The sequence below is a fragment of the Prionailurus viverrinus genome, chromosome C1, assembly GCF_022837055.1.
Source record: "Prionailurus viverrinus isolate Anna chromosome C1, UM_Priviv_1.0, whole genome shotgun sequence".
Classification (NCBI taxonomy): domain Eukaryota; kingdom Metazoa; phylum Chordata; class Mammalia; order Carnivora; family Felidae; genus Prionailurus; species Prionailurus viverrinus.
In genome coordinates, this window is record NC_062568.1 from 159,353,623 (window position 1) to 159,378,576 (window position 24,954).

A 24,954-nucleotide genomic window follows, 5' to 3' on the forward strand; every position below is an offset into this window, starting at 1 on the left:
GTATGGTCTAGTTTTTAGAATACCCTCGCAGAAACTTATAACAGAAACATTGATTACATAAAAAGTTTGATTCAAAACTGCTGTGAAAGATTCTTAGCCTGGGGTGCTACCAGAAAAGTAGAGCCCTGGAAAGGTGGTATCATGGGCTTGGAAGGGCCTGCCTTAGGAGAATGAGGGGGACACAGTGGGGGTGGGAAAGTGCAAGTATAGGAAAGTATTCCAAAGGGTATGACCATGTGTTTGGTGGCTGGTCACAGATACGTTCTCTTCTCTCAAATGGTAACATGAACAACTCAGGATCAGATGTAGGGCCTTTATAACAGATCCAGCAGAAACTTCTTACCTTCTTTCCTAAGGATTTCTCAGAATTTTCTGTCTCATTTTGAACTCATTTATGATACAGGAGCAGTTTCAATCTGAGCAAGATTTTACTAGATGTTTTCTAACGAATGGCTCAATCTTTCACTCTGCATTTCCTGGCTTGTCTTGCCTAATAATACAATCTGTGTGTATGTGCCATTACGGAGAATTATTCCATTGTTAGTAAAGATTTTTGAAATAGAGATTAACTTTATTTACTTTAGCAAATGAGCATTTTAAGTTAATATGTCTGATTAAGTTAATGTTTTTTTTTAATTAATAAACATTTAAATTAAATACGGTCATTTAAATCAGCTACAATCATTATGGGAGTTTGGATACAAATTGGTTTTCGGAAAATAAGACTCTGTAGACAAAAACAATAAGAGAACAAATTGTTTAAATGGAATTAAAATGTTGTTCTAGGTTTTGGAGCCTCAGAGAGTCAGGTTTTTATGGGTCTGAAGTAAAGATGCCCAGGGTCTACTTCCTAGTAGTCGATCACGAGGTTGGCATTGAAGGAACAGAATTCTCCTAGAATTCTGAGACCTGAAACCCAAGAGACAGGGGACTCCTGAGGCTGTATCGAGGACCTTTTGGTCTCTCTATCCTACCTCTTCCATTAAAAATGTAATACTCATGAAACCAAACAAGGTACAAAGCTTCTTTTGTATTCGTTGGTTCTCGGTGTATCAATTCGTTACTAGACGTTCATTGTTGAGAGGCAGTAAACAAGAAGCCCCTTTAACATTTTTATTAAATACTCCTCATAAGTGAACCATCACCAGTTAAGTGCAAGCAAGATACGGCAGAGATGGGCAAGAAGACTCGGTTGTATAGAAATTAGGAAGAATAATATCAATTTAGAAAGGAACAGATATTCGAATGATCAGCAGCAACAGAAAAGAAAGTCCCATTGTCAGCTGGATCCCGCATACAGCTCTTTGATGGCCTTGAAGTTGCAGCATGGCAATCTAGAGCAAGGTTAAGGCTATGTCGATCACACAAACCACATTCAGGAGAAAGCCCATTGAGTTAAAAACTCTTCTCCTTCCCAAGTGACCACATTTTCCTCTTTTTAATGATTGTCCTTACATGTAGGCTGTGAATAAATCGCCTTCATTTTTAATTAGTTAATTCCCTCTTTTTCCTTAAAAAAAAAAAAAAGAGTAACTTGTCATAATCTCAGATGTCACCTAACTGCTGGGTAGGAATCAGCCACACCTGAATAGCAGTCCCTGGAGGTGTTATCTTTGATCATCAGCTATGTGATTTAAACAGAGAACCACCAGCTTGTCAGCTGGGCCAGAGGATTGGCCCCAAATAATAACCAATTGATCAAATTGGCATGTGCTCACAGAGGGGATTTCAGAGGGCACTGTTTTCAGTTCCATTTCCTCTCTCAAGGCAGATGGGGGTCATTTCAAACAAAACAAGGACCCTACTTTCTGGTACTTTAAATTCATCGTACATTTCAATCTGAGAAAAATGGCTGATTTTTCACTTTGAACAACGCAAACTAATACTGATTTGTCTTCAGTGATGAAATACAGACTTATGTGATAACCTAGGAGTATTGACCTGAAAACATGTCTCTTCCTCCCACGATGGAAATTATGATTATATATTATTAGGTATCAGTGTATACTGACCAACATAGATTATAGACCAGGACTTACTTCAAATTCAGGGTTAAAAACAATGTGGCTTAAAAATTGTTTCCTTACTTTCTTCATAGCTTTCTTATTCTTTATTATCACTTTGCTGTAAACTTCTATGGTGCTTTTTGGCCAGTCTCCAGGCCTTGCATACACACACATCCATACCCACGCCTGCACACACACACACACACGCACGCACGTACACACACATTTTTCAAATTTAGCACTAGGGTTGGGATACTTATGTATTAATTTAGTTTGTTATGGAAAAGTGCTCTGATAATCTTAAAATATCTTGACACTTATATGATCAGTGGCTTCCAACCAATAAATATGATTCATCTGCTTCATTCATTTTGGGTCATCATAAATTTAATGGGAAGCCAAACCTGGCCACCTCGCCTTGGCAACAATTTTCTCTATACATGTTTAAGGTAAAAATGTTGAGAGTTCTTACCGGGCTGCGCCTCTGTGATCAGCAAAAAGGAAGAGAGAACAGATACCTAGTCAGAGAATGATGGATCAGTCAACAGGCTTGGGTAACAGAAGATTTCATAAACAGCCAACCAAACATACACTCCAAGTAATCAGGCCAAAGAAAGACAGGCAGTCATCATGCCTGTGGCTCATTTAAACCATGAAGAGGTTTTGGAGAACCTTACAGAGAAGCTATCTGTGATATATAATAGCTTTGTGAATGGGGTGTACTATTTCAGTGAAGTGTACGAAAGAAAAAAGACAGAAACATACAAGACAATTTCACTGACAGCTTTTAATGTTTTGTCATAAGGAGTTTCTCTCCAGATTATTTGGGGAGGAGGTTTTAGAGACTAGGTACTACAGAGAAAAGTGTTTCCCACACAACAGGGTGTTAGCAAACACCATAGATGTAATGTATTTCCCATGTGATTTGCACTAAATTGGAGCCTCCCCACATCAGACAGTAGGATTAGAAAGACCTCTTGTTTGCCTGGCTCTTCTCTTTGATATCCTACGGAATGAGTGTTGGTGAGGACTTTTTTTTTTTAAGTGTCCGTTCTTGGCCTGGTGATTTGGGCAGTCTCTACCAACGGGTAGGAATGTGACGGAAAAGATGAGGAGCCCCTGACAAGCACAGATGGCAGTAAGGAAAACTGTCCAGCATCAGTAGAACAACGGTGGACCAGATGTTGTCTGTAAGAACACAACCAGCAGACATACGTCTTCTCTCCTTCACTTCTCAAACCTGGTTTATGGCTGCTATCAATTTACCCCAACAAACTCTGATTACTCTCCCTCTTTAGGGTTTTTCCACAGGAACAATAGTGACTGTGATGTGAGTAGGGAAAGAGGTTTTTCTCAGAGTTTTGGTTTCAAAATATGGGCTACCCCATGAAGTTACTGGAGGTTATCTGTGACCTAGTATTGCCCAAATCCCCAAATCCAGGCCAGAAGTGCAAACACGTAAGTATCCAGAAGGTTGCTCAGATGAAGAGGATGGTTCTACTCTCTGGAGGGTGGACAGGAAACAAGCCTCTAGCGTTTGATACCTGGGAGGCCTCCATGGATATCTGGTTCAACTGCCTTTTTGAAAAAGAGGGGAAAGTGAGGCTCTGAGACACACAGCTAGTAAATGGGTAGAGCCGGAGACAGAGTTTAGGTCTCTGGTCTCATTCTTACTTTACATCGTCGGAGGGCTCCTAAAGCAGAGGACCATGAATGCTTACTTCCTGTCTTGAATGTTTTGTGACAAAACTCATCACTTTGAACATGGTTACTCTAGTCATTTTTACTTATAATATTTGAGACTTTCTCATATGCCTTACGTTCCAGGTTCTGCTCCATATTTTTCTCACCTTTCTTATAAATTTGTCTATATGCGTGTACATAATTTACATAAAATCAAAAAGTCCCCTTATGAATATGTATTTCTAGGCTTAAATTCTTTTAGTGACTAATTCATACTGTGTTTTGAGAGGAATTCACTAATGAAAAGTTAGATTTTATAATTCTTTTAATGACCAGACTAAAATTCTTCTCTAAGAAAAAATGTGGGAATATATGATTTTAGCTTCAATTTCATGGCAAGCAATTCACTTTTAAAGGTAGCATAAACTACAGCAAGAGGAGATTAAAAGTGACACAAATTTCCCTAAGATGAAATTATGAAAAGAAATGTAAAAATAAAATGCAGATTGTACCCATACAGAGGCAGAGCCTTACATACAAAGAAACTTTATTCATTTAAGATTATAGAGAACACTTTTCAAAATAATTTCAATTACATTAATCTCCCCAAATTAAGTCATATCTTAATTTCCAATGAGTGAAAAACCTGTATTTTTAATCAACAGTTCCTGCTCGTATTTTTTTTTTCTAGCAAAAGACAACATCATAAGATAGCATTTCAGAAGGTCTGCTTGCAAAATGCCTTCATCTGGGAAAAGCTGTTCAAGTTCATGCAGTCACAAGCTTATCCAGAATCGAGAAGACCCAGCTAGAAGCTGTGGACAGGTCAGACCCAGAAAGCCTCACAGTCCATACTTAAGAGCTATTTGAAACCTTCAAAAGAAAAATATTCTACACGTCAGATTGAAGGGCTTCATATATGTTAATTGTCACCATTAAGGTGCATAACGCAGCTGTATACTGGTTCTGCTGAACAACAACAATTCTGACAGCAAAATGTGTATGAGCCAGGAGAGAGGGGCCTCTGTTAAAAGTTTTATTTTACTCTTCCTCATTTCCCAAGAACGTTGAAGCCTTTAGCCTTCTACCTTTGCTCTACCAATATATGGAATTAGCTTCAAAGGTGGAAGGAAACTCATTCGTGTCTGGTCTCGATAGATTCTATAAGCTGAACACTATGCGTTGAGCAGCCAACTCAGATGGGTGCAGGGCAAGGAGCGGGGTGCTGTCTGTAAGGGCACGTGTCTTTCACAAAGCTTTGGTGAACTCGCCACTAATCGGGTGCACCCACGCCTGCCCTGCAAAAATGTGGGCCTACTGCTGCCAGATCTTCAGAGAAGCGGCACATCCGGATTTTTTTTTTTTAATTTCAAACATCCTGGCTTTTAAATGTGAGCTAAAGTTGTTTTTAACTACACAAGCAAACAAAACACTTATTCCGTTGTTCAGAACCTGCAGGTGGCCAATTTGTCACTGATTGCAGGCTTCGGGGTCTCAAATAATAAGCTCTCAGTAGATTTTATCTACTGTTCTTATTACTTCACCTGATAACTCAAACAGGGACTTTGCAATTGGTCTATTCATTTTCTGAACAGTTTTCCTTTGTTCCTATTTAAATATTAATTACTCAATTCCTAGATTTCTCTTGATCTTCTGACACATTCTGGAGGAGGTTTTGGAAACATTTTATTATTCCCTCTACTTTTCTGAAAAGAGATAGTTCTGACTTTGTACTTGAGGCTATTTTCAAAGTGGGCATACACTAATAATTTGTGATTTGGTCACTAGAATGAAGACTTTGGTTAGAACATGTTGTATTTCTAAAATGCATATAGTTTGCAACATGAATATGCTTTCCTAAAATAATGTTTCAGCCTGTGTCCTCACAGTTTCCACAGTGTCCTTATTCCACACTAGCTTTGCTTTGTTATTTTTTGCACAAAAGGATTAATTTAAATTCAGCCTACTAGGATACCTTAGTCGTAGCCAATGCGAGTGTTTTAAGATATTTCTAAAAAGAAGTAACCAAACACAATATGTCTTGCTCATCAAAATCACTAAATCAGCCTCAGTTTTTGAAGCTTTACAACGTCCTCATTTGCTAAATTCAGTGCTCTGTGGAACCAGAGGAAAATGCGTGAAAAGCTACAAAGCACCAAACAAATATTTTTATACAGGCTAGTCACAGCAAATTCAGTGATTCATGTTAGAGCATTTTCCAGGAAAGAATTAGAATATGTGATCATTATGCTTATTATTTTGATTCCAGCCAATATTCTTACTTGCTTTTAAATGCTTATGGTGAAGGCCAGCTATCGGGCAAACACTTCTCCCCCACCCCCACCCCTTGTAGGTGTTTGTGTATATTTAAATTTATTCCACTGAATACCTATCATATCCAATAGGACTTGGTTGAGATGATCTTCTGAATCTCCATTTGGGAAGAGAAACAAACAGCCTGCTGGATGTCATTAAGACTGGACCAGATTGAGCAATCCATAAGATGGGCATTTCCAAAGGAAAATGAGGCAAGGAAATGGGAGGGGGATTCACCCTTAGAAACAAACAGCTCACAATGAAAAGGGTTACTTGGCTATGAGGGTTAAGGGCTATGAGGACAATAGGATGGAACCCAATGAGGAACAGGGCATTTTTAAGGCACCACAGGTCAACTTCAGGCCACATGATTCAGTAACATTTGAAGTGGCCAAATTTAGACAATTCAGAGAAAGACTCAAGGTCAAGAATAAGCACAACCGGCAAAATGTAAAGAAAGGCTACTAAAGCATACCAACAAAATTGTATGCCACAAAGGATGTGATACATACTTGACTCTCGATTACTCAGAGGTGGGCCATTCATCTTAGTATGAGCCATAGTGATAATAACAAGTGCTTATTTTATTTTTAGAAACGAGAAGACATTGGGTGCGTATTTTGATAAATTGTAATATTTTGATCTCCTTTTTTGTTCTTCCGTGTCTTCCACTTCTCCTCCCTCCTATCACCCGGACTTCCCACAAGTGTGGTACCCTGCAGATGGTACGGAGACTGCCAGGATGGGGGCAAAGGACAGGATGACATGTTACAGCACTTATTGCAGTGTCCACTTAGGTGAGGTAAGTACAACCAACCACCAGCCCCTTCTCGGTGCTCATTAACATGGAAACAGCATTTCCATATTTTCTAGTCAGCCATGTATCAGCATCCTGAGAACGTGTTCCCAATACACCAGGCAACTGAGAAGAGAGCGGTGAATTTTTTTTTTTTTAGTGGCTCTGTTTCATTGTTGTCCTAAAATAAACAATGATGTAGGTACATCATAGCAGATTTTTGCTGCCACTAAAAATCACCCACTGATACTAAAAAGGACTGTGGAAGAGTTGTTTTGCACTTTATAAAGATCCTCTTTTTTCGTTTCTGACAACTCCAGGAGGGGACATTTTTCTGATTAGATGAAAAATAAAATAAAAAAGACCCTTTCCTAGGCCAGCTTCAGAAGCCTTCATTCACGGATGCTATCATGTTGTGCATTAAACAAGAAATTAACTTAACAAAGTGTTTGCCTAGTTTATGGTATGTATGTGTAGCCTGACTAATCCAAGCAGAAGCTGCAATAAATAACACTTAATACCTAAAATATTTGATCACATGCCTGGTTTTGAGGCAGACATAGATCTTTACAAAATTACCCTGTGGCCCTTAATAACAGGCTTGTAAAATCACTTAGCAACCAACTTCCTTTACTCTGCACGGGGCATAATTAAGCCTTGTCCTCGTTCACAAAGGTTTGTTTTTAAAATTCAAAATCTTGTTTAGGTGTTAAACACAGTCAATCATTGGATATGCAGATGATGAAAGTGAACAGAATAAATAACGTTCGGCCAAAATGTGGAAAGGACTTATTCCTTACCGGACTTTTCCTCTAAAAAGCGTAGCATGAGGAGGAAAAAGAAGAGAAAAATGAGAGAAGTGAAAAGTATTTTCAAGAAGAAGCAGGTCAAGCCTCAGAACAACCTCACTTAAAGCAGCTCTCAAGGAATTGCTCTTCTAATGGTTTCCCCTGGGTGTGTGACACAGTCATTCCTATGCCACTGGCTCTGGCTTGAAGAACGGAAGAATGTGGCACCCCAAAATATGCTACTTTGGTATATTGATCACTGTGAACTGCAAGCATTTGAAAACGGTAAATGCAGGGAGATGCTTTCTCTGAACAACCCTCATCTGTCTAAAGATAAAGCCTCCAAAAGAATTGTCATCAATCCCCTTCCCAGGGGTGTTATCAATCAGGAAGGATTGACTCATACCATGGAGAGGAAACCAGAGGTGGATCCCACAACCTGACAACTTTGTCACAAACTATTCTTTCCGTCTATTCTTGTAAGAGCTCTTTTACCTTTCCTAAAGATCAGACACTCTCCCTTCAGAGGCCTACATCCCCTCCCCTAATTCAGAATTCTAAAGCCACCTCTTTGACTTACTTATTTTTCCTGGGTGTCTCCCATGGATACAGGAAGTCTCCCATGTATACACTTGTTAATAGACTTTGTTTTTCTCTTATTAACCTGTCTTTTTGTTAGAGTCCCAGCTGAAAGCCTATGTGGGTAGAGATAAAGTTTTGCCTTCCCTGTAAGTTCCAGCTGTAGAGGGCATTGGTGTGGCCTTCATTTGAGCACATTGTAACCTCTCTTTTGAATGCTTTTATCAAATAGCTTTTATCAAATAGATGTGTGCCTTGAAGATAGAAAATTATGCTTTGTGATTTGGAAGATGACATAATTGCAATGCAGCTGAGAATGGTCATAAAACTAATACATGAGATTATCCAGAAACTCCAGTTTTGTCAGGGAACCCGGTACCCATCATCTTCTCTCAAGATACCCTGGCTAGAATCACCAGTTCTTTCATCCCATATTTTATGTCTCCCCACTCCCCACGGACATTAGCAAATTACTTTCCTGGTGAGTGGTTGCTGGCCCCTCAGAATGCTCTTTTATTTCCTGGGCAACTGTCTTGGTGAGGGCCTCATGTCTGGCTGACGGTAGAGCTCCACTGGCCTTGTATACGCACTTCCTGGCTGATGGTCCTATTTCCAGTTTTATCTCCTAAATTCATCCTCTGCTCTACCTCCAGAATTATTTTTCAAAATAGTGAAGTGAATATATTACTCTGCCCTTCAAAAACCTCCCAATCATGCAAAAATTAGAACGCATGCTCCATTCTACGTCAGTTAGGCCTTTACAATGGGCTCCAATTTACCCTCACATCTTCACCTTCCACCGCTGTTCTGCATGAAGCTCACACTTAATCTTGGAGGCTCCTGGTCATCTGAATGTTCGCTCCACTCACACACTTCCCTGCCTTCTGCTCAGGCTGCCTCTGTAGACTTCAAGGCCTTCTCCTTCTCCCTCAATTACAATTTTACTTATTCTTTAAGGTCAGGACCTTTTCTTCCATTGAGGCTTTCTCCAATGTTCCCTGTCAAAATCAGTTGTTCCCTTCTCTGGTTTGATCACAACACATTCCTTTTGTTCAAAAGAACAAACTCATGTTGAAGGTTTTTCTGCTTGCCTGGCATTTATTAGCCTCAGAAAAACCAAGGTACGCATTGCTAGCATATTTTTTGCAGTTTTTATTTTGTCCTGTTTTATTTAGGTGTCTCCACTCGATTATTAACTCACAGTAATGGTCATGAGTGGACTCTCTCTGGTCCCAAACATAGTGCTAGGCACACAGGAGGCATTCACACATATTTAGGAATTCCCTTTCTACGGGCCATTAAAACACTATAAAATGCATAGTATCTTTTAAAATACAGAAAGATGAACTGGTCTCTGAAATAAAGCTGAATTGTATATGCCCCAAGGGATGTGACCCTCTTTGTAATGGTTCCTTCACCAGCTCCTATAAATGTTTCACTTAGCTCCTACTTAACTCTTGGTCTCTCTGCTATTAGTGACCCCAGGGTCGAATACATATTACAAAGGCTCCCAGGAAGTAGCACAGCTTTGTACAAACATTAGTATAGAGCTGTGTGATCAGATCTTGGGGCAGGGGTGGAGAATGTTCTCTCATAGCCAAAAACAAATGCTGCAGAATAACTGAGGGTCAAGATAGGTGCTGACATTCTTGGTGCTTTTGGTCCCAGACCCTTGGTAAGTAGCACAAAGAAATGAAAGTTATTAAGGTCCATGTTCTCAACCTACAGATAAAAAGAAATTCTTGGGTTAAAATCAAATAGCTTTAAAGGAGTTGTCATGGAAGGAGGAGCAGGAGCTTTTGTATATTTAAATCAGCTTAACCCCTTATTCTCTGGATGCTTTTGAGCAGGCTGTACTGCATCTCAATTCCGTAAGGCAGGGATGTAGATTTGTTGCGGAATTGTAGGAATTTGTTGTGGAATAGTTGTAGGAATGTTATGAGAATTAAAAGATGTGGATGATATTGAGCTAATGTTTACTGAGAACCTTTACCTTTACCTTGGTGTCCTTGTTATTTCTAATTTAGCAGTGAGGACAAGGAGGCTTAGATAAATTCCAAGGCCACACAGTTACTAAGGAGCAGAGCTGGGTCTGGTTCCCAGCTTACCTACCTCCCCAGACCCTGGTTGGGGTGGGTCTATGGCACAGACCAAGTCCCCTAAACTGATTAACCCATTCTCAGGGCCTTATCAGCATTGGGATCTAGAAACAATACAGGTAAAGGCTCACAGATCGAACATCCTGGAAAATAATCTTGGGTCTTTCCAAGACCCAAAGAAAACTTTCCAAAGAAAACAGTTAAATAATACACCGGGGCTATCTATCAGAGCAGGTCTCAGGGAATGAGCTTTTCAGAACGTGAACTTGTGTTTCTAGGTATGGTTTCAGATCTTGGAATTAAACTGATTGTAAGGTAAATTTCTCGGCCTTTTCCTAGAATTAAATGTATTGAATTAGAATCACAAATGATAAGGACTCCCCTCCACCCCCGCCCCACCACCGCACACCTTCCCAATCCAGACTTCATGATGATTAAACCATTTTTATTCAATATGTTGTTTGTTTTAATTGTTAGCAGTTCCAACACCTAGGCTATGAGCTCTGGCTTAAGGACTTCTTCAGAATGTCACACGAATAAACAAAGGGAAAAAAACCCTATAAGACAATTCTCCTTTGGGGAAAACAAAGATATTAATGAGCTCATAGCATCAGAGTTGATTTTTCATTGTAGAAACGCTACTAAGAGAACTGGAAAAGAGATGTATACCCCTGGGTGCACTTGTACAGAGAAACTGAGTGAATTTTTGGACTGGTCAAAACATATACCTAAAATACAATCAATGAATCATCTCTCATGCAGGGATTGTCCTGTGCTGTGGCTTGAGAAAGAATAATTCTCTGATTTGCAAGCCTCGTTGAAAGGCAGCTCACCCTTACCCTAAACCACTTTCTAGTGCAAGGAGTCATTCAAGTTAGGTCTTGTTGAGGCCTACATTTCTGTGCAAGGGGCTCAAAAGCAACAACATTTGCAACTGAACTTAGTTTAAGACCCAGAGCTGAAGCAAACAGAGGTGAATGAAGAAAGTACACAGCAGAGTTTAGTGATCCTCACACAGAGGTTTTGTGCTCTAAATACATCCTTGCACACTTAACAAGGAACCAGCTGCCATGGGAATTTGGGGCACCAAGTTTCATAAGAGTGGAACCAAGACACGAAAAAACCAAGTCTAACCTGTAAGCTTCTTCAGTCTGCAGCCGTTTAACCTTAAAAATAAGATGGCTGTATTTTGGATCTTTATATTTAACAAATGAGATTTCATTATAAATATAACCAGTTCTTATCAGTTATGTATGACAGAAATTGAAAAAAGATAGTTCATTTAGATATTTATTGGGTTCCTAATAAAGACAAGACACTACTCTAGGTATATTGCTGAACAAAACAATAGGAACAATGGACAAAATGCTCCAATAAGCTTATTCTGGGGGCCAGAGGAAGGAGATAGGCAATAAATAATAAACATAATAAAGAAGCAAACTATCTTGGACTTCAGGAGATGCCAAATGCAATTTTTAAAAGTAGAGCAAATAAAGAGGTTTGGGAATGCCAGTGTAGAGAGTTTTATAATTTTTCAATAAGGTAGTCAGGGTAGGCCATTGAGAATGTGACTCTAACAAACTCCTGAGCCTGAGAGGGACGTCACACTGTGGCCATTTGGAGGAAGGAGGCTCAGCCAGGGAGCCAGGTTAGAGTGGAATGAAAAGGAAGAGTGGCAGGTGGTACCCTGCAGGTTGGGGGTGTCCCCACCATGATGGTCTTGAAGGCCACTGCAGAGATTTTGGATTTGTTCTGTTCCAATGCAGCGTATGGCCGTTACTTAGCAGGAATTCTCTGGTGTGGGGGTTTAGTAACTGTTGGTTGCCGAGAAGAGCCATAGCTGAGACAGATGAAGCAATCTCAGAAAATGCCTGGATGTGACATATGCTGTCATTTTCATTACTCTTTGGAAGCTGATTTTGATTCCCTAAGTATCAAGTTAAAAAAATAAAACAGAGATGGGTTTCCAATAGGTTAGGAAGTGGAAAGGAGTTTGTACTGGGCAAAACAGAGTGAGGCCAGTGCATCTTGCCTTCCGTGTCTGTTGGCTGCTTCAGGATAAGAGTTCAGATGGGCTCACTGGCCCTGTACCACTGCTGTGCTGGTAGCCGATTCCAGTGATGGTTCCTACCTTCCATGGGCAGTGAGGGGCTGTGTGTTAGACAGAAAGAAATCTCACCTATACTATATTCTGTTCATTATGAAATTTCCCCCAGTCGCCGAAGAAACATTTTCTGACATAATGAATTTGAGTGATTCATACTCTAAGAGTTTTTTTTTTTCCTAAAACAATTAAAAAGTACATCTATTGCTGTAGATTATTTCAGGCACTAAAAAAAAATTCTCCTTCAAGGGACTTTTTTCTTATATTGTTATACTTATTTTTATACTGTGATTTGTACACTTACAGAAACTTCTTAGTACAAAAATAAATATAATAGTATAAAAAAGAGAAGACAGTATGTACCACTAGGTGACTGAAACCTGAGGCTTTAGTTTGGAGAACAGGGGTGCCTGGGTGGCTCAGTTGGTTAAGGGTCCAACTTCGGCTCAGGTCCCGATTTCACAGTTCATGAGTTCGAGCCCTGTGTCAGGTTCTGTGCTGACGGCTCCAAGTCTAGAGCCTTCTCAGAATCTGTGTCTCCCTCTCTTTCCCTGCCCCTCCCCCCTCACACTCTGTCCCTGTCTCAAAAATAAATAAACATAAAAAAAAATAGGTAAGAGACAGACATCTCACTGGATATGCGGGTTCAGGGGAAGAGAATTATGACAAAATACTGGCACTCAGAAAAGAAGAACATGTTAAGTTAAACTTTAAAAAAAGAACTTGCACACTGTAAGAGAAGAAAGAGAGTTATTGTTCGTATTATTCATCCATCCAATATTGCAGGAAAATGGGTGAATTGCAAGGGGAAAGATCAAAGAAATGGAGAGCCATAAATCTGCTCTCCTTCTAAAATGTGAGGGATGTACATTGCATTTTGTCATAGCAAAATACCAAGCTCCATTTCATTTCCCACAGTGAAGAACATCCATCCATCCACCCAAGTATTTTCTAAGTACCTCCTACGTATCACTCAATGTTGTAGGTCTTGAGGGAAAATGTTGTAGGTCTTGAGGGAAGGCTCCACCCATGGGCTAAAAACCTGAGGGTCTGGGTTCTTACTGAATCAATCATAAAATATACTGTTACAAACTTATTTTCCAAATCGATTGCTTCATTACAGAGCCTGATCTACTCCCTTTAGGTCCATCAGGTAATAAAAATAGTTTTACATTCAAACTGTATACCAGAAGGACGAACACAACCAAGGCAGAAGAACATAATGATATAAAAATTAGCCTTTTATGGGGCACCTGGGTGGCTCAGTCGGTTAAGCGTCCAACTTCAGCTCAGGTCATGATCTCACGGTCCGTGAGTTCGAGCCCCGCGTCGGGCTCTGTGCTGACAACTCAGAGCCCCTGGAGCCTGCTTCTGATTCTGTGTCTCCCTCTCTCCCTGACCCTCCCCCGTTCATGCTCTGTCTCTCTCTGTCTCAAAAATAAATAAACATTAAAAAAAAATTAGCCTATTTGATGATAATTAGCACTGTAATTAAGAGCATGCAATTCAGGAATTTCCTGCCTCTGGTTGAGGACATATTCATATTTTTATGTGTCAAAATTGTGGCTATATTGTTTCACTTAGATTTTAAGCTGGTAGCAGAAATTGAGGATGTTAGGCCTCTAATCCTGGTGATCATGTTTCTGAAACCGCCCTCCCCAATCAGATCTAGTTGTCTGAGATACAACAAGATGGAAGAATCTGGAGTTATGCAAGGAAATTCTAATTCTTACCCTCACAACATGGAGCAAAAGACCATGTGGTCAGAGGGCCCAACCAACATTAATTGGCAAAATAATGACGAAGGCAATCCAGATTGAATTCATATTCTGCCCATTTTCTAGAAGATAAAAATATCCAACACACAGATTTCTTCTTCCCAGCACAGGATGGGCACGAAAAGTATGGAAAAATGATATTTTTATTTTAACGGTCGGAAAATGGAAGCAACAGAGAATTCCCTAAAAAAAATTAGTAATAAAGAACAATAAATCTCAGGTATGAAACTAATTCTTCTGCAGTCCATGGCTTATTAGAGTGTAGGAAAGAGAACAATATGTTTTGAAAAAGGAAGGTCCTACCCATTTCATCATCTATCCTTCTCGGTAAGGCCAAAAAAAAAAAAAAAAAGAGTGACATCCTATGTGTCAACTGGATGATTTTGGTCAGGGTGCCTGCAGCTCTGTCTGGGATCTGGTCACAGTGTTTGCTCAGTATTTGCAATGGGGTGTGGTAGCTTATATATCTGGTCTAGATCCAACTGATTCCCCTGTGAAGCTCTCCTTAAAGAGTAGAACCCAAGCTCACCCTCTTCCCTTCTACCAGCTGCACTTGAGGTCTGTGCTGAGCACTTAGCATCAGAATGCACTCCTTAGCCTCCCCTTGCACCCTGCAGCAATCTTACTGGGAGCGAATGGCAGTGTGTAGGAGACTGGAGCTCTCCTCCCCCACTGATGACTCTTTGTTTTTACTGAACTCGATGGGGTGCTGAACCTTCTGCCAAAGTGAGGACAGGAAAGGGGGTGGTGTTACCAAGCAGCGGCAAATTCATGGATTTCACTCACTGGCAGGCTAATTTGGGGGTGGCAGGGTGGGTGGGCCACCTGGAATAGGCAAACAGCACCAGACTTTCTCCAGTTCAAAGCTATCACCCTCTCCCCATATTTTTTGATTAAATAACTCTGTTATGGATTGCAAAGCACCAGGAATCAGCTTAAACTAATAACTCCTTCTGAATGCCATGCCATATTCTTTAGTTCCTTATAGCACTGAATCTTATAGGGGAAGGGGAGAAGGCACCAACATATATGCCAGGTGAGGTCAACACCTGCTCCTACATCATTTTGCATGCCTGTGCTGGGTTAACAATTGGTTTGACATTTGGATATCAGCCCTCTTCTCCTTGACTTTGCTCAAGTCCTCCCTCTCTATTTTTATATTCTTTCTCACTCTTGCAAATGTCTTAAAGAAAAGTGGAGATGAAAAGGGAACTGATACTTATAGACCCCCCTCCTGGGAGACAGGCACCTAAATGGGCATAATCTCTTGTTCTCTTCACATTAGTCCTGCAAGAGGATGGATATTCTTGTTCCCATCTTATAGATTTGGGGTCTGAAGCTCCATGTTAAGCAACTTGCCCATGGACACTGATAATAAGATACAGACTCAAAAGCCTGTGTTCTTCCTACTCAACCAATGTGCTTTAAGGAAATGTTCTCTTTCTTGGTCTCCTTGCTATAACCCCAAACTGCCCCTAAAACAGAAAGCTTTCCACAGAAGCTCTTGAGTCAGAATACACAGTAGAGTATTCACCCTTAGAGGGATTTAAAGATAATGGAATTATAGACTCTTACTCTGTAGATGAAAATAACCTACTGTGTTTTTAACTTGGCAGAAAGGAGGCAGACGCTGAAGGTCAAGTTCTGGTCCTCAGACTTTCAGCAGCGTCTCTATCTTTCTGAGTTAATTTCTTCTGTAAAATGTGATGATCACCACCTCTCTGCCTGCTTAGTAGTGTGGCTGCTCATTCCATCTTTCTGATTATGACAGCATATATAAACTGTAAACTATTATTATAATAAAACTTCAACATAAAAAATGCTGACTGATTAGGAGAACTGAAAAATGTGAGCCATATAAAAACGAGGTGTCATTCCTTAACATTTAAAACAAAGGTGCCTGAAGTCTTCATATAAAATGAGAGACTTTTAATAAACTAGAAATCACACATGACACAGCAGTAAGGCTGCCTGAATTGTCAGCTCAGCCTTGCTCTCTTGTCACACGGAATGGCCAGGAGGTACTGTAGAAGGTATGTCCGTGGATCGAGGGGGAAGAAAGCTTGGGAGGTGGGCTTCTGAGTTGGGATCAAGAGCCCTGAAGGGCTCATCAAAGTGATAGCCTTCAGAGTGATGGTTTGTGGGTACTCAGAAGTTGTATGCAAAATGTTTTTGATGAGCTAATGAACTTTGAATTTTTCCCCTGGAAAGAGAGCCAATAGCTTTCATCAAAAGTAGTATAACATAGTGGGTAAGAGTTCTGAATCAGAATCAGATCTTCTGGGTTTAAATCCTAGGAACTTTGCTTATTAGCTGTGACATCGTGGGTGAACTTAATTAATACTTCCATGCCTCAATTTTCTCATCTGTAAAATGTGGGTAGCAATAGTACTTAGTTCATAGAGTTGCTATGAGGATAAATGAATTAATATGTGTGAAGCATCTGACACACAGCACTCAAATTTTCACAGCTGCCACCACCACCACCATCAGCATCATGACTTTTCAAAGTGGTCTTAGAGGATGTTGACAGGTATTCGCCATGAATACTCTTGTTGTTCTGATTAATAATAGGTATGATTTACTAAGGTTCTTAGCTTGCCCCTATCAGAGAACTGACTGATGTAGCAGTATAAAGATTATTCACCTCAGTCAAACTCAGGACAACTCTGAAGGGACAGCCTAACTGTAGAGTTCCCATAGGGTCAGCTCAGGGTGCTGTTGGGCATGCAATACAGCTTAACTTCCCCTTCTACCCACCTTACCCCATAGGAGTTGAGCCCAAGGTCACTCCTTAATAAATAAGTTGCACAGTAAACTTGGAGTTGGAAAAGGAGATGGTTTGTCCTTTGTTAATCCTCTAAACAGCACAGCTACAATCAAGGACAAAAGTTACACAGAGATAGCATTCGGGCTTACTAATTTCTTTCAATAATGAAACAGCCTGCCTCAAAAAAGCAGTGTACTTTGCAAGACAGAAGAAGCACTATTACTATTGAAAGGGTCAGTATCAACCAAACAAGTTGGTATTTTAGTGAAATTTCTTTCTGTTTATCTGCTCCTGGCTAGCATGTTGCATAGCATCACTCATATTTAGAATTTAGTGATTAGAAATTTTTACAAGGAAACTTCCTGGGTTCAGTAGAATCTGGGAATCATTTGAAGGTAAATGGGGAAAAAAATCCATTTCCTAATGAACTCTCAGAAGTAATCTGAGATTATTTAAGATACAGTGGCAGAAATTGTCAATGCCCACCACTGTCCATTTACTCCTTTGTCTTTACCTAACAGAACCCTGCCAAAGACTACATTTCCCAGACTCCCTTTTAGCTAATGTGGCCATGGGACTAAATTATGGCTAGTGGTAGTGATGTTTGCAGACTCTGAGTGAAATCTTTAAAGGAAACCACGTGCCTTTTACTTTCTCTTTCCTTCATCCCAAGGTGGGAACATGGAGACGATTGATGGTGGGTGGTAAGGCAGCAGTAGCCTCAGAAAGGTGAACAATAGTTTCTGGGTTCTTGAATAACCTCTGGACTCGGACTCAATTACCCATCTGAGGTGCCTACCAGTTTTGACTTTTACATGGGAGAAAAGTAAACCACTTATTTTGTTTAAGCCATTACTATTTTGGTCTGTGTTAAAGCAGCTGTACCAATAACTTGTACAGATACCAAATCAACAACTAAAATCTAAGTGCTGTTCATTCTTTACCCAATCAGCATAGTATCAGGAGACTACACTATGAAAAGAATAGAAATGAACATACTTGCCTGTGAGTTAACACTTACATCACCCCCCTCCTTTTTTGGTGCTCTGCCTTATCCTGGCCCACATTATATTTTACTTCTGTACAAAAATCAAGGGCCAAGGCAAGATCCGGACTGAAATTATGTTTATTTGTCTATATGGTAGGATTTTTGCCAGCAATTAATACCCCAATTTTCTATGCTGCTGATGCTTTGTTTTGGGGATGAGTAATTTTCAGATAGGTTTATATTATATATATACATAGATGTATGCATTCGTTCATTCAACCATCCATCCATCCATCCATCCATTCATTCATTTATTGAGTAATTTGACCATGTAGTGTGTACAGGGAGCTATTCAAATAAAATGAGAAGCAATTCATGATAAGAGATATCAAATGGGTTAAAATTCATTGATACATATTCACAGATGGCTGAGCAGAACAAGTGAAACATAACTTAATCTTAAAATTCTTTAAAAGAAATAGAAATGAGAAATCCAACATAAGGCATTGTTAGGAATCACTTGCCATTTAGAATTTCCTCTATTTCTATTAGAGTAATGATTGACGCTTTTGTAGCATAAGAACCATAACCAATGTGAAATATACTGATATATTATTAACTAGTGTAGACTCTATTTCTCTTTTTGCACCTGAATTAAGTGTAGACATATAAATGTCTGATTGCTTGGTTGGAAACATCTAAAGTTGCAAAAGGATCTGCCATTTTTATCATGGCACTAACTGGATTTCAGAAGTTTTTTCTAGTTATCTTGTACCGGAGATAACATACTGCATATGTCATTTATGAAATAAATGGGGTACACGTGGGTTATCTAGAAGAGGTTACAGATTCTAAAACCAAGAATATATTCTCAGTTACAATCTCTCTTTTCACTTATGTATATCCAGAAACACCCTTACCTTTCCCTAAAGTAGCAACAACAGCTCATTCCCCTACATTAAATATCAAAAATCACAAATATTGGGGAATCTTCATAATGGGCAGAGCCAAGTTCCCACATCAGAAGGACCCTGGGGGTCCAGGGGATGGTGGTGGTAGGGGGATCTGAGAGTCCCTTAATTCATGGTGTTGCTGGTATGCAGAAACAGCCTAACCTTGTAATTACTTTCTCTGAGTGCTCCCATCTACATTTCCCACTACCTTCCCTAACCAGAGTTTTAACCACATCATGTCAAGATATTACCATGAAAATAGGTGCTGAGAAGAGCTCAGAATAAACCACTCTTCTTGCTGCACCATCAGTAACACAGCTAGTTGGAGGAATATCTGCTAGATGACCCGGCAAATATATTCTTTTTGATAGAGGGGATTTCATCTTTCCTGAATGCAACTAGCTTTTGGCCAAATATATGCTGTATGTCTGCAACAGTTTTAGTAAGTTCTCTTTTCTTTCTTTTTCCTTTTTTTTTTTTTTTAAGTTTCTTTCACATAAATCTGTTCATTTAATCCCATGACCTTGTCTTCTTACACTTACCCCTAGGTAGCTTCCAAATGCCCACTAAGTGTGTTAGACCCTATGGAAAGGTGGATATAAACTGGTTTCAGGAGCTTAGGTAAATTTTAAGTTCATTTAAAACAACAGTTCAGTAAGTGAAAAATGATTTGAAAGATGTCAACTGAAAAGTCAAAATGTATGCATTTAAAATGCCCCTCTTACTAGAAATCACTGGTATTGCAGCCCTAATTGTGGGTTTTAAATCTGTACTTTCCATTGCAGAGGGAAAGAAAGCACATATATTTCATGGCTCCTGTTTTCAGGGAGACATCTTAAAATAGCAAGTGCGTATATGATTAAAAATCACCTGAAATATCATTTCCTGTGGTTGATTATTATTAACAATCATTTTATTCATCACTAACAGCAGTGATAAAGGCCATTATAAGCACTAAGCACTAAGGAAGGCATCATTATAGATTTTGTTCATCCCAGGCAGGCAAATACTTATTCTCAGAAGATAGATGATTACAACTTCTCTAGAAAGTTTTGTTGAGTTTTTTAAAAGCACCTCAAAAATGGTTCAGAATTTATTAACTACCTCTGTCAGGGGGTTGCTGTAGGAAGATCAGATCTTTCTGAAGAAGATGCCAAGAACATATTAGCTGCTAGTTTGAGAACCTTCATCTGTTCCTTACATCTATTTTTAGAAAACAGTTGTAGCATTTAGCAAACACCACTGAGAAAATACTGTACATGTTGGAACCCAGAATTCAGCAACTATAGAAATCTAGTAGGTGGGAACTGGGGGAAAGGAGAACAAATTGTAGAAAAATACCAATTTGAATAATGTAAGTAAGGTCTGCCTATATTTTAGGTGCCTGAAAGATGAGAGTATTTAAAACATTTTGATAATAAAATATAAGGAAGATTATGGGCTTTAATATCTTTATTTTTTTATGTTATTTTTTTTCAATATATGAAATTTATTGTCAAATTGGATTCCATACAACACCCAGTGCTCATCCCAAAAGGGGTTTTAATATCTTTAGATTATGATCTGTGACATTAGATTAATGTTTCTTTTGGGAGCAGAGCAATGGAAATGTTGTTGTTGTTGTTTTTAAAGAAAAATAATTTCCTTAGTTTTCTTCCCATGAGTTTCTAGGTGTTATATCATACAAAAAAAGACACTATGATGTGTTTTTAAAAATCACTGTTAGGGGGCGCCTGGGTGGCTCAGTCGGTTAAGCGTCCGACTTCGGCTCAGGTCATGATCTCGCGGTCCGTGAGTTCGAGCCCCGTGTCGGGCTCTGTGCTGACAGGTCAGAGCCTGGAGCCTGCTTCGGATTCTGTGTCTCCCTCTCTCCCTGACCCTCCCCCGTTCATGCTCTGTTTCTCTCTGTCTCAAAAATAAATAAACATTAAAAAAAATTAAAAAAAAATCACTGTTAGTAGGGGCACCTGGGTAGCTCAGTCGTTTAAGCGTCTGACTCTAGATTTCCGTTCAGGTCATGATCTCACAGTTTGTGAGTTTGAGTCCTGCATCTGGCTCCAAACTGGCAGTGTGGAGGCTGCTTGGGATTCTCTCTCTCTTCCTCTTTCTGCCCCTCCCCAGCTCTCTAAGTAAATAAACTTAAAAAAAAATCACTGTTAGTAAATATGTAAACCTCATATTATTCTTAATTGCTTCAGAAGTAACTCTGAATAATCTTTTTGTTATTTTTCCTTCTTTTTCAAATGCTTGCAGGAATGTAAGCCAAAAAGATATGTGGTCCCATGTATTTTTGCCATTTTGCAAAGCACAAAAACAATTATAAAATGAGCATAGCTTTCTAAAACAGAAGGAGCTGTTTAAGGTTTACATAAAATTCATAAAAGGGTGACCACATGCCAGCCTCCGGTTTAAGGGGTTTCTGATCTATTTAGCACGTATGGGCGGAACACAGCTCTCTGTCCAACCTCATCAAAACTTGGCATAAACACCACTCACCACTGGTGATGGGGAAAGTGCAATGTTGCCGATCGATGCCTTCAGCTCATCCACGGTCACAGCACTCTTAAGAATGTCTTTAGATTGTAATGGCTTAATCTTGATATTAAATTTCTTGTGTGATTCTTCTTCCTCTTCCGATTCACTCGAAGAATAAAAGTGCTTTCCTTTGGTAGGTAGAACACAGTTAAAGATACAGAACTCTTTTTTCTACTGGGAAGCAATGATAAGTATAAGACAAGAGTGACTGCATATAGAGGCAGCAAAGGTATCCTTAGATGGCAGGAAATCAAAGCAAAATACACGGATAAATAAAAGAGCAGATTAGGAAAGGGTTCAAATTTATTTACCTTTCCTTGGAACATGATTAAGAATGGTGAATTTCTAGGAGCAGTAGTATAAGGTCCTACATTTTTGCTGCAGGTGGCCATTTGTTATGTCCCACTCAGTACAAACACGGACAGGCCCACGGGAGCTTTCCTGTCTAAGGAGAAAGGAAGGCCACTCTTGGGATGATTTGTGATGAGTTTCCAGTACTTTAGGGACGCTCTGCCCAGAGATGGTTTGTGGGGAGAGCACAGGTAAGAGCTATTTTCTAGTCACGATAAATGACATGGTCATATCAGGTTTTAGCAGACAACCCGGTACCCAGAATTTACACAATCTTTCCTCAGCACATTTTTCTCTTTCTCCTCTCTCTCTTTTCTATGAATAGATCAAGGCAAAATGCCTGCTTGTTAGTGATCAGGCTGTTCTCTGCTGTTTATTCATTTCTGATATTAGGGACAACAGGACTCAGGAAGTTTGGACTATTTCTTATTTCATCACCTTTTCAAAAATCTGAATTTATATACAGTCTTCTTACAGAAAATAAAGATTAAAATAAAAATAAAATAAAGAAAGGATATAGCCGGGTTCCTCGGGTCTGATGCTATAGCCTTCTTCATCCAGCTCAGGGGAGTTCTATAAAATAGAAGCGCACATTAAGCATTTATTATCCTGACAAAAATCAAGGAATTATTAATTTTCCTTCTAGAGCTTTCTACTTAAAGATATAGACAGATCTTTTATTTTAACCTTTGGAAGTGAATGCCAAGCAGTGTATGCTTAGATATTTATTCAAGGTTACTCGGAGAGTCTTTCTATCAGAAAAATAAACTAGGAATCAACTGTCAATGAAAGGAAACATTCAAAGAGCATTTATCATGCATTTCTTATAGGCCAAGGACTGTGCTAAGCAATATAGGGGAATACAAAATGCAAATTATTTTTCCTCTGGAAAATTGAAAAGTATTTTGGTAGGCAAAACATTTTAAAAAGATATAAAATACAAAACATCAGGCGCCTGGGAGGCTCAGTTGGTTGAGTGTCCGACTTTAGCTCAGGTCATGATCTCACGGTTCGTGGGTTCAAGCCCCACATTGCGCTCTGTGCTGATAGTCTGGAGCCTTCTTTGGATTCTGTGTCTCCCTCTCTTTCTGCTCCTCCCCCACTCATGCTCTGTCTCTCTCTCTCTCTCTCTCTCTCTTAAAAATTTTAAAAAAATTAAAAAAAAATCATTGATAGGGGTTTGAAGGAAAAGGAAATTAGTGAAGTCCTGCCTTTCAGGAGAGATGGAGAGGGTGAAGGGGGGGCGGGTGGCGGTGGTAAGGGAGAGGCTGTAAGGAAGAGACACCAAGGCAGGAATGGATAGTATGGTTCAGATGGGGAAAGAGAGAGGCAACAACAAAGATGACTGACTGCAAAGGAAGCTGCACAGTGGGAGAACATAGGAAATAAGACCATGGATGGCCAACGTTCTGGAGGAAGAGTTCAAACTTCATATGGTTGCTGCAGCTTCTCAGGGTAGAAAGTAGCATCTTAAGGTGTTTTGGAAGCATGCTTCAGGAATAGACTGTGGGCAGAAGAGACTGGAGAAAGGAAAGTTCATTCAAAAACTTGTATCAATCAGGGAAGATGTGCTAAGAATATGGACCAAGTTGTTGTTGGTGGGAAGTGATTAATCTTAGTTCTTTGTAACATCTGGCATAGGAAAAAAAAGGAGAGGGAAGGTTCAAGGAGACTCCAAGATTTCTACTGTCAAATCCTCAGGGACTGCTGGTATTTCTGACTGAACTAATTGTAACAGCAGGCAACTAACATTTTTAAAGAAAGGAAAGGTAAAAGAGAATTTGCATGACTGGAATTAGTATTATTATCTTTGGGTTCCTATTATATGGTAAGTACTGTGACTCCCATTTTATTTCATTAAACCTTCATTAACAATCCGATGTGGAAAGAATTATCCCATTCACTGAGGAGGAAACCAAGAGAAATGAGATGCCATTTTGCAAGAAAACACACCCCAGCGAATGGCAGACCTTTGCCTGGACTCCAGATATGTGAGACTATACCCTTATGCCCTAGAGATGAGGGTGAAGCCATTCAAGGGTGGCTCTTTTAAAGTTGTGGTTAGAGGCCTGGATGTGAGAAAGGACAGAGCTGGAGAGAGAGATTTTGGAGTCACTGAAGTGATAAAAGTGCCATGACCATAGAGAGAAAGAAAGCCTGAATGCTATGGAAAAAAGCCACCATTTTAAAAAAAAAATTTTTTTTTAACATTTATTTATTTTTGAGACAGAGAGAGACAGAGCATGAACGGGGGAGGGTCAGAGAAGGGAGACACAGAATCCGAAACAGGCTCCAGGCTCTGAGCTGTCAGCACAGAGGCCGATGCGGGGCTCGAACTCACGGACCGCGAGATCATGACCTGAGCCGAAGTCAGCCGCTTAACTGACTGAGCCAGCCAGGCACCCCAAAAAGCCACCATTTATTGAGCATTTATTGTTTCTCTCTTGCCCTTCTTCAGTACCTGAGGTTATTTATTTTTTTTTAATTCAAGTGTACTGAGGTCACTTCCCTGATAAAAACCTGACCCAGGCTTCTCACTGCACTTGGAATGAAAGCCCAGGGCCACTGTGCAGCTCACAGCCCTGTCTGACCTGGCTCCAGGTCTGAGATTCCCTTCCCAGATCCTCCTCAGCTGCAAGGCCTTCATTCTATTGTTAACTTTTATGGTTTGAATACGTAAGCTCTTTCCCATTTCAGGGTCCTCATAAATGCCATTCTCTCTGCTTGGAATTCTCTTCAATGTTCAGTCAGTTAACCCCTACTATACTTAAGGGCTCTGCTTAAGGGTCACATCCTCCATGGGGCCTTCCTTACTCTCCCCTCTCTCTGCCCAAAGCAAGATGACCTAATCTCTTAAGAATAAAACCTTTCTTATTACTTCGAGAAAGTGATGTCTAATGTATAATCACAACGACAATTCCTATGTGACCTGATTAGTTTTCAGGACTAAACAAATTTGAGGGAAATTATGCTCCATTTAAGCATTCACAATGTTGACCAGGGATAGCGCTAGAGTGTAAGGCTTAGAGGGGGTAATATTACTTTGATGAGTAATTTGGTATTTTTACTGTCATACTTCTTGTTTGCTTACAACATCCTATTTTTGTGTATTAAAGAATCCTACAAAATATAGTAGAGGTCTTTCTCGGTAAAGAAGAATTAACTCTGGGGAAAAGAAAGCATATTTTCTTAATATTTAGTAGCTTCC

At 39.7% G+C, this 24,954-nt stretch overlaps 1 protein-coding gene across 23 annotated transcripts in view; it reads right to left on the reverse strand.

The window, feature by feature from the left end:
* SGIP1 (SH3GL interacting endocytic adaptor 1) overlaps nucleotides 1-24,954 on the reverse strand; it is a 205,230-nt gene that overhangs the window by 75,383 nt on the left and 104,893 nt on the right. For 16 of the 23 annotated variants that reach the window (XM_047872939.1, XM_047872936.1, XM_047872935.1 and 13 more), the window contains 3 exons: nucleotides 22,265-22,319; nucleotides 21,357-21,532; nucleotides 2,479-2,490 (listed from right to left, as the gene is read on the reverse strand). In XM_047872939.1, the coding sequence (XP_047728895.1) occupies nucleotides 2,479-2,490; nucleotides 21,357-21,532; nucleotides 22,265-22,319 (243 nt within the window). The remainder of the gene's footprint in view (nucleotides 1-2,478; nucleotides 2,491-21,356; nucleotides 21,533-22,264; nucleotides 22,320-24,954) is intronic. The other 7 variants (XM_047872953.1, XM_047872952.1, XM_047872949.1 and 4 more) reach the window with 1 other exon arrangement.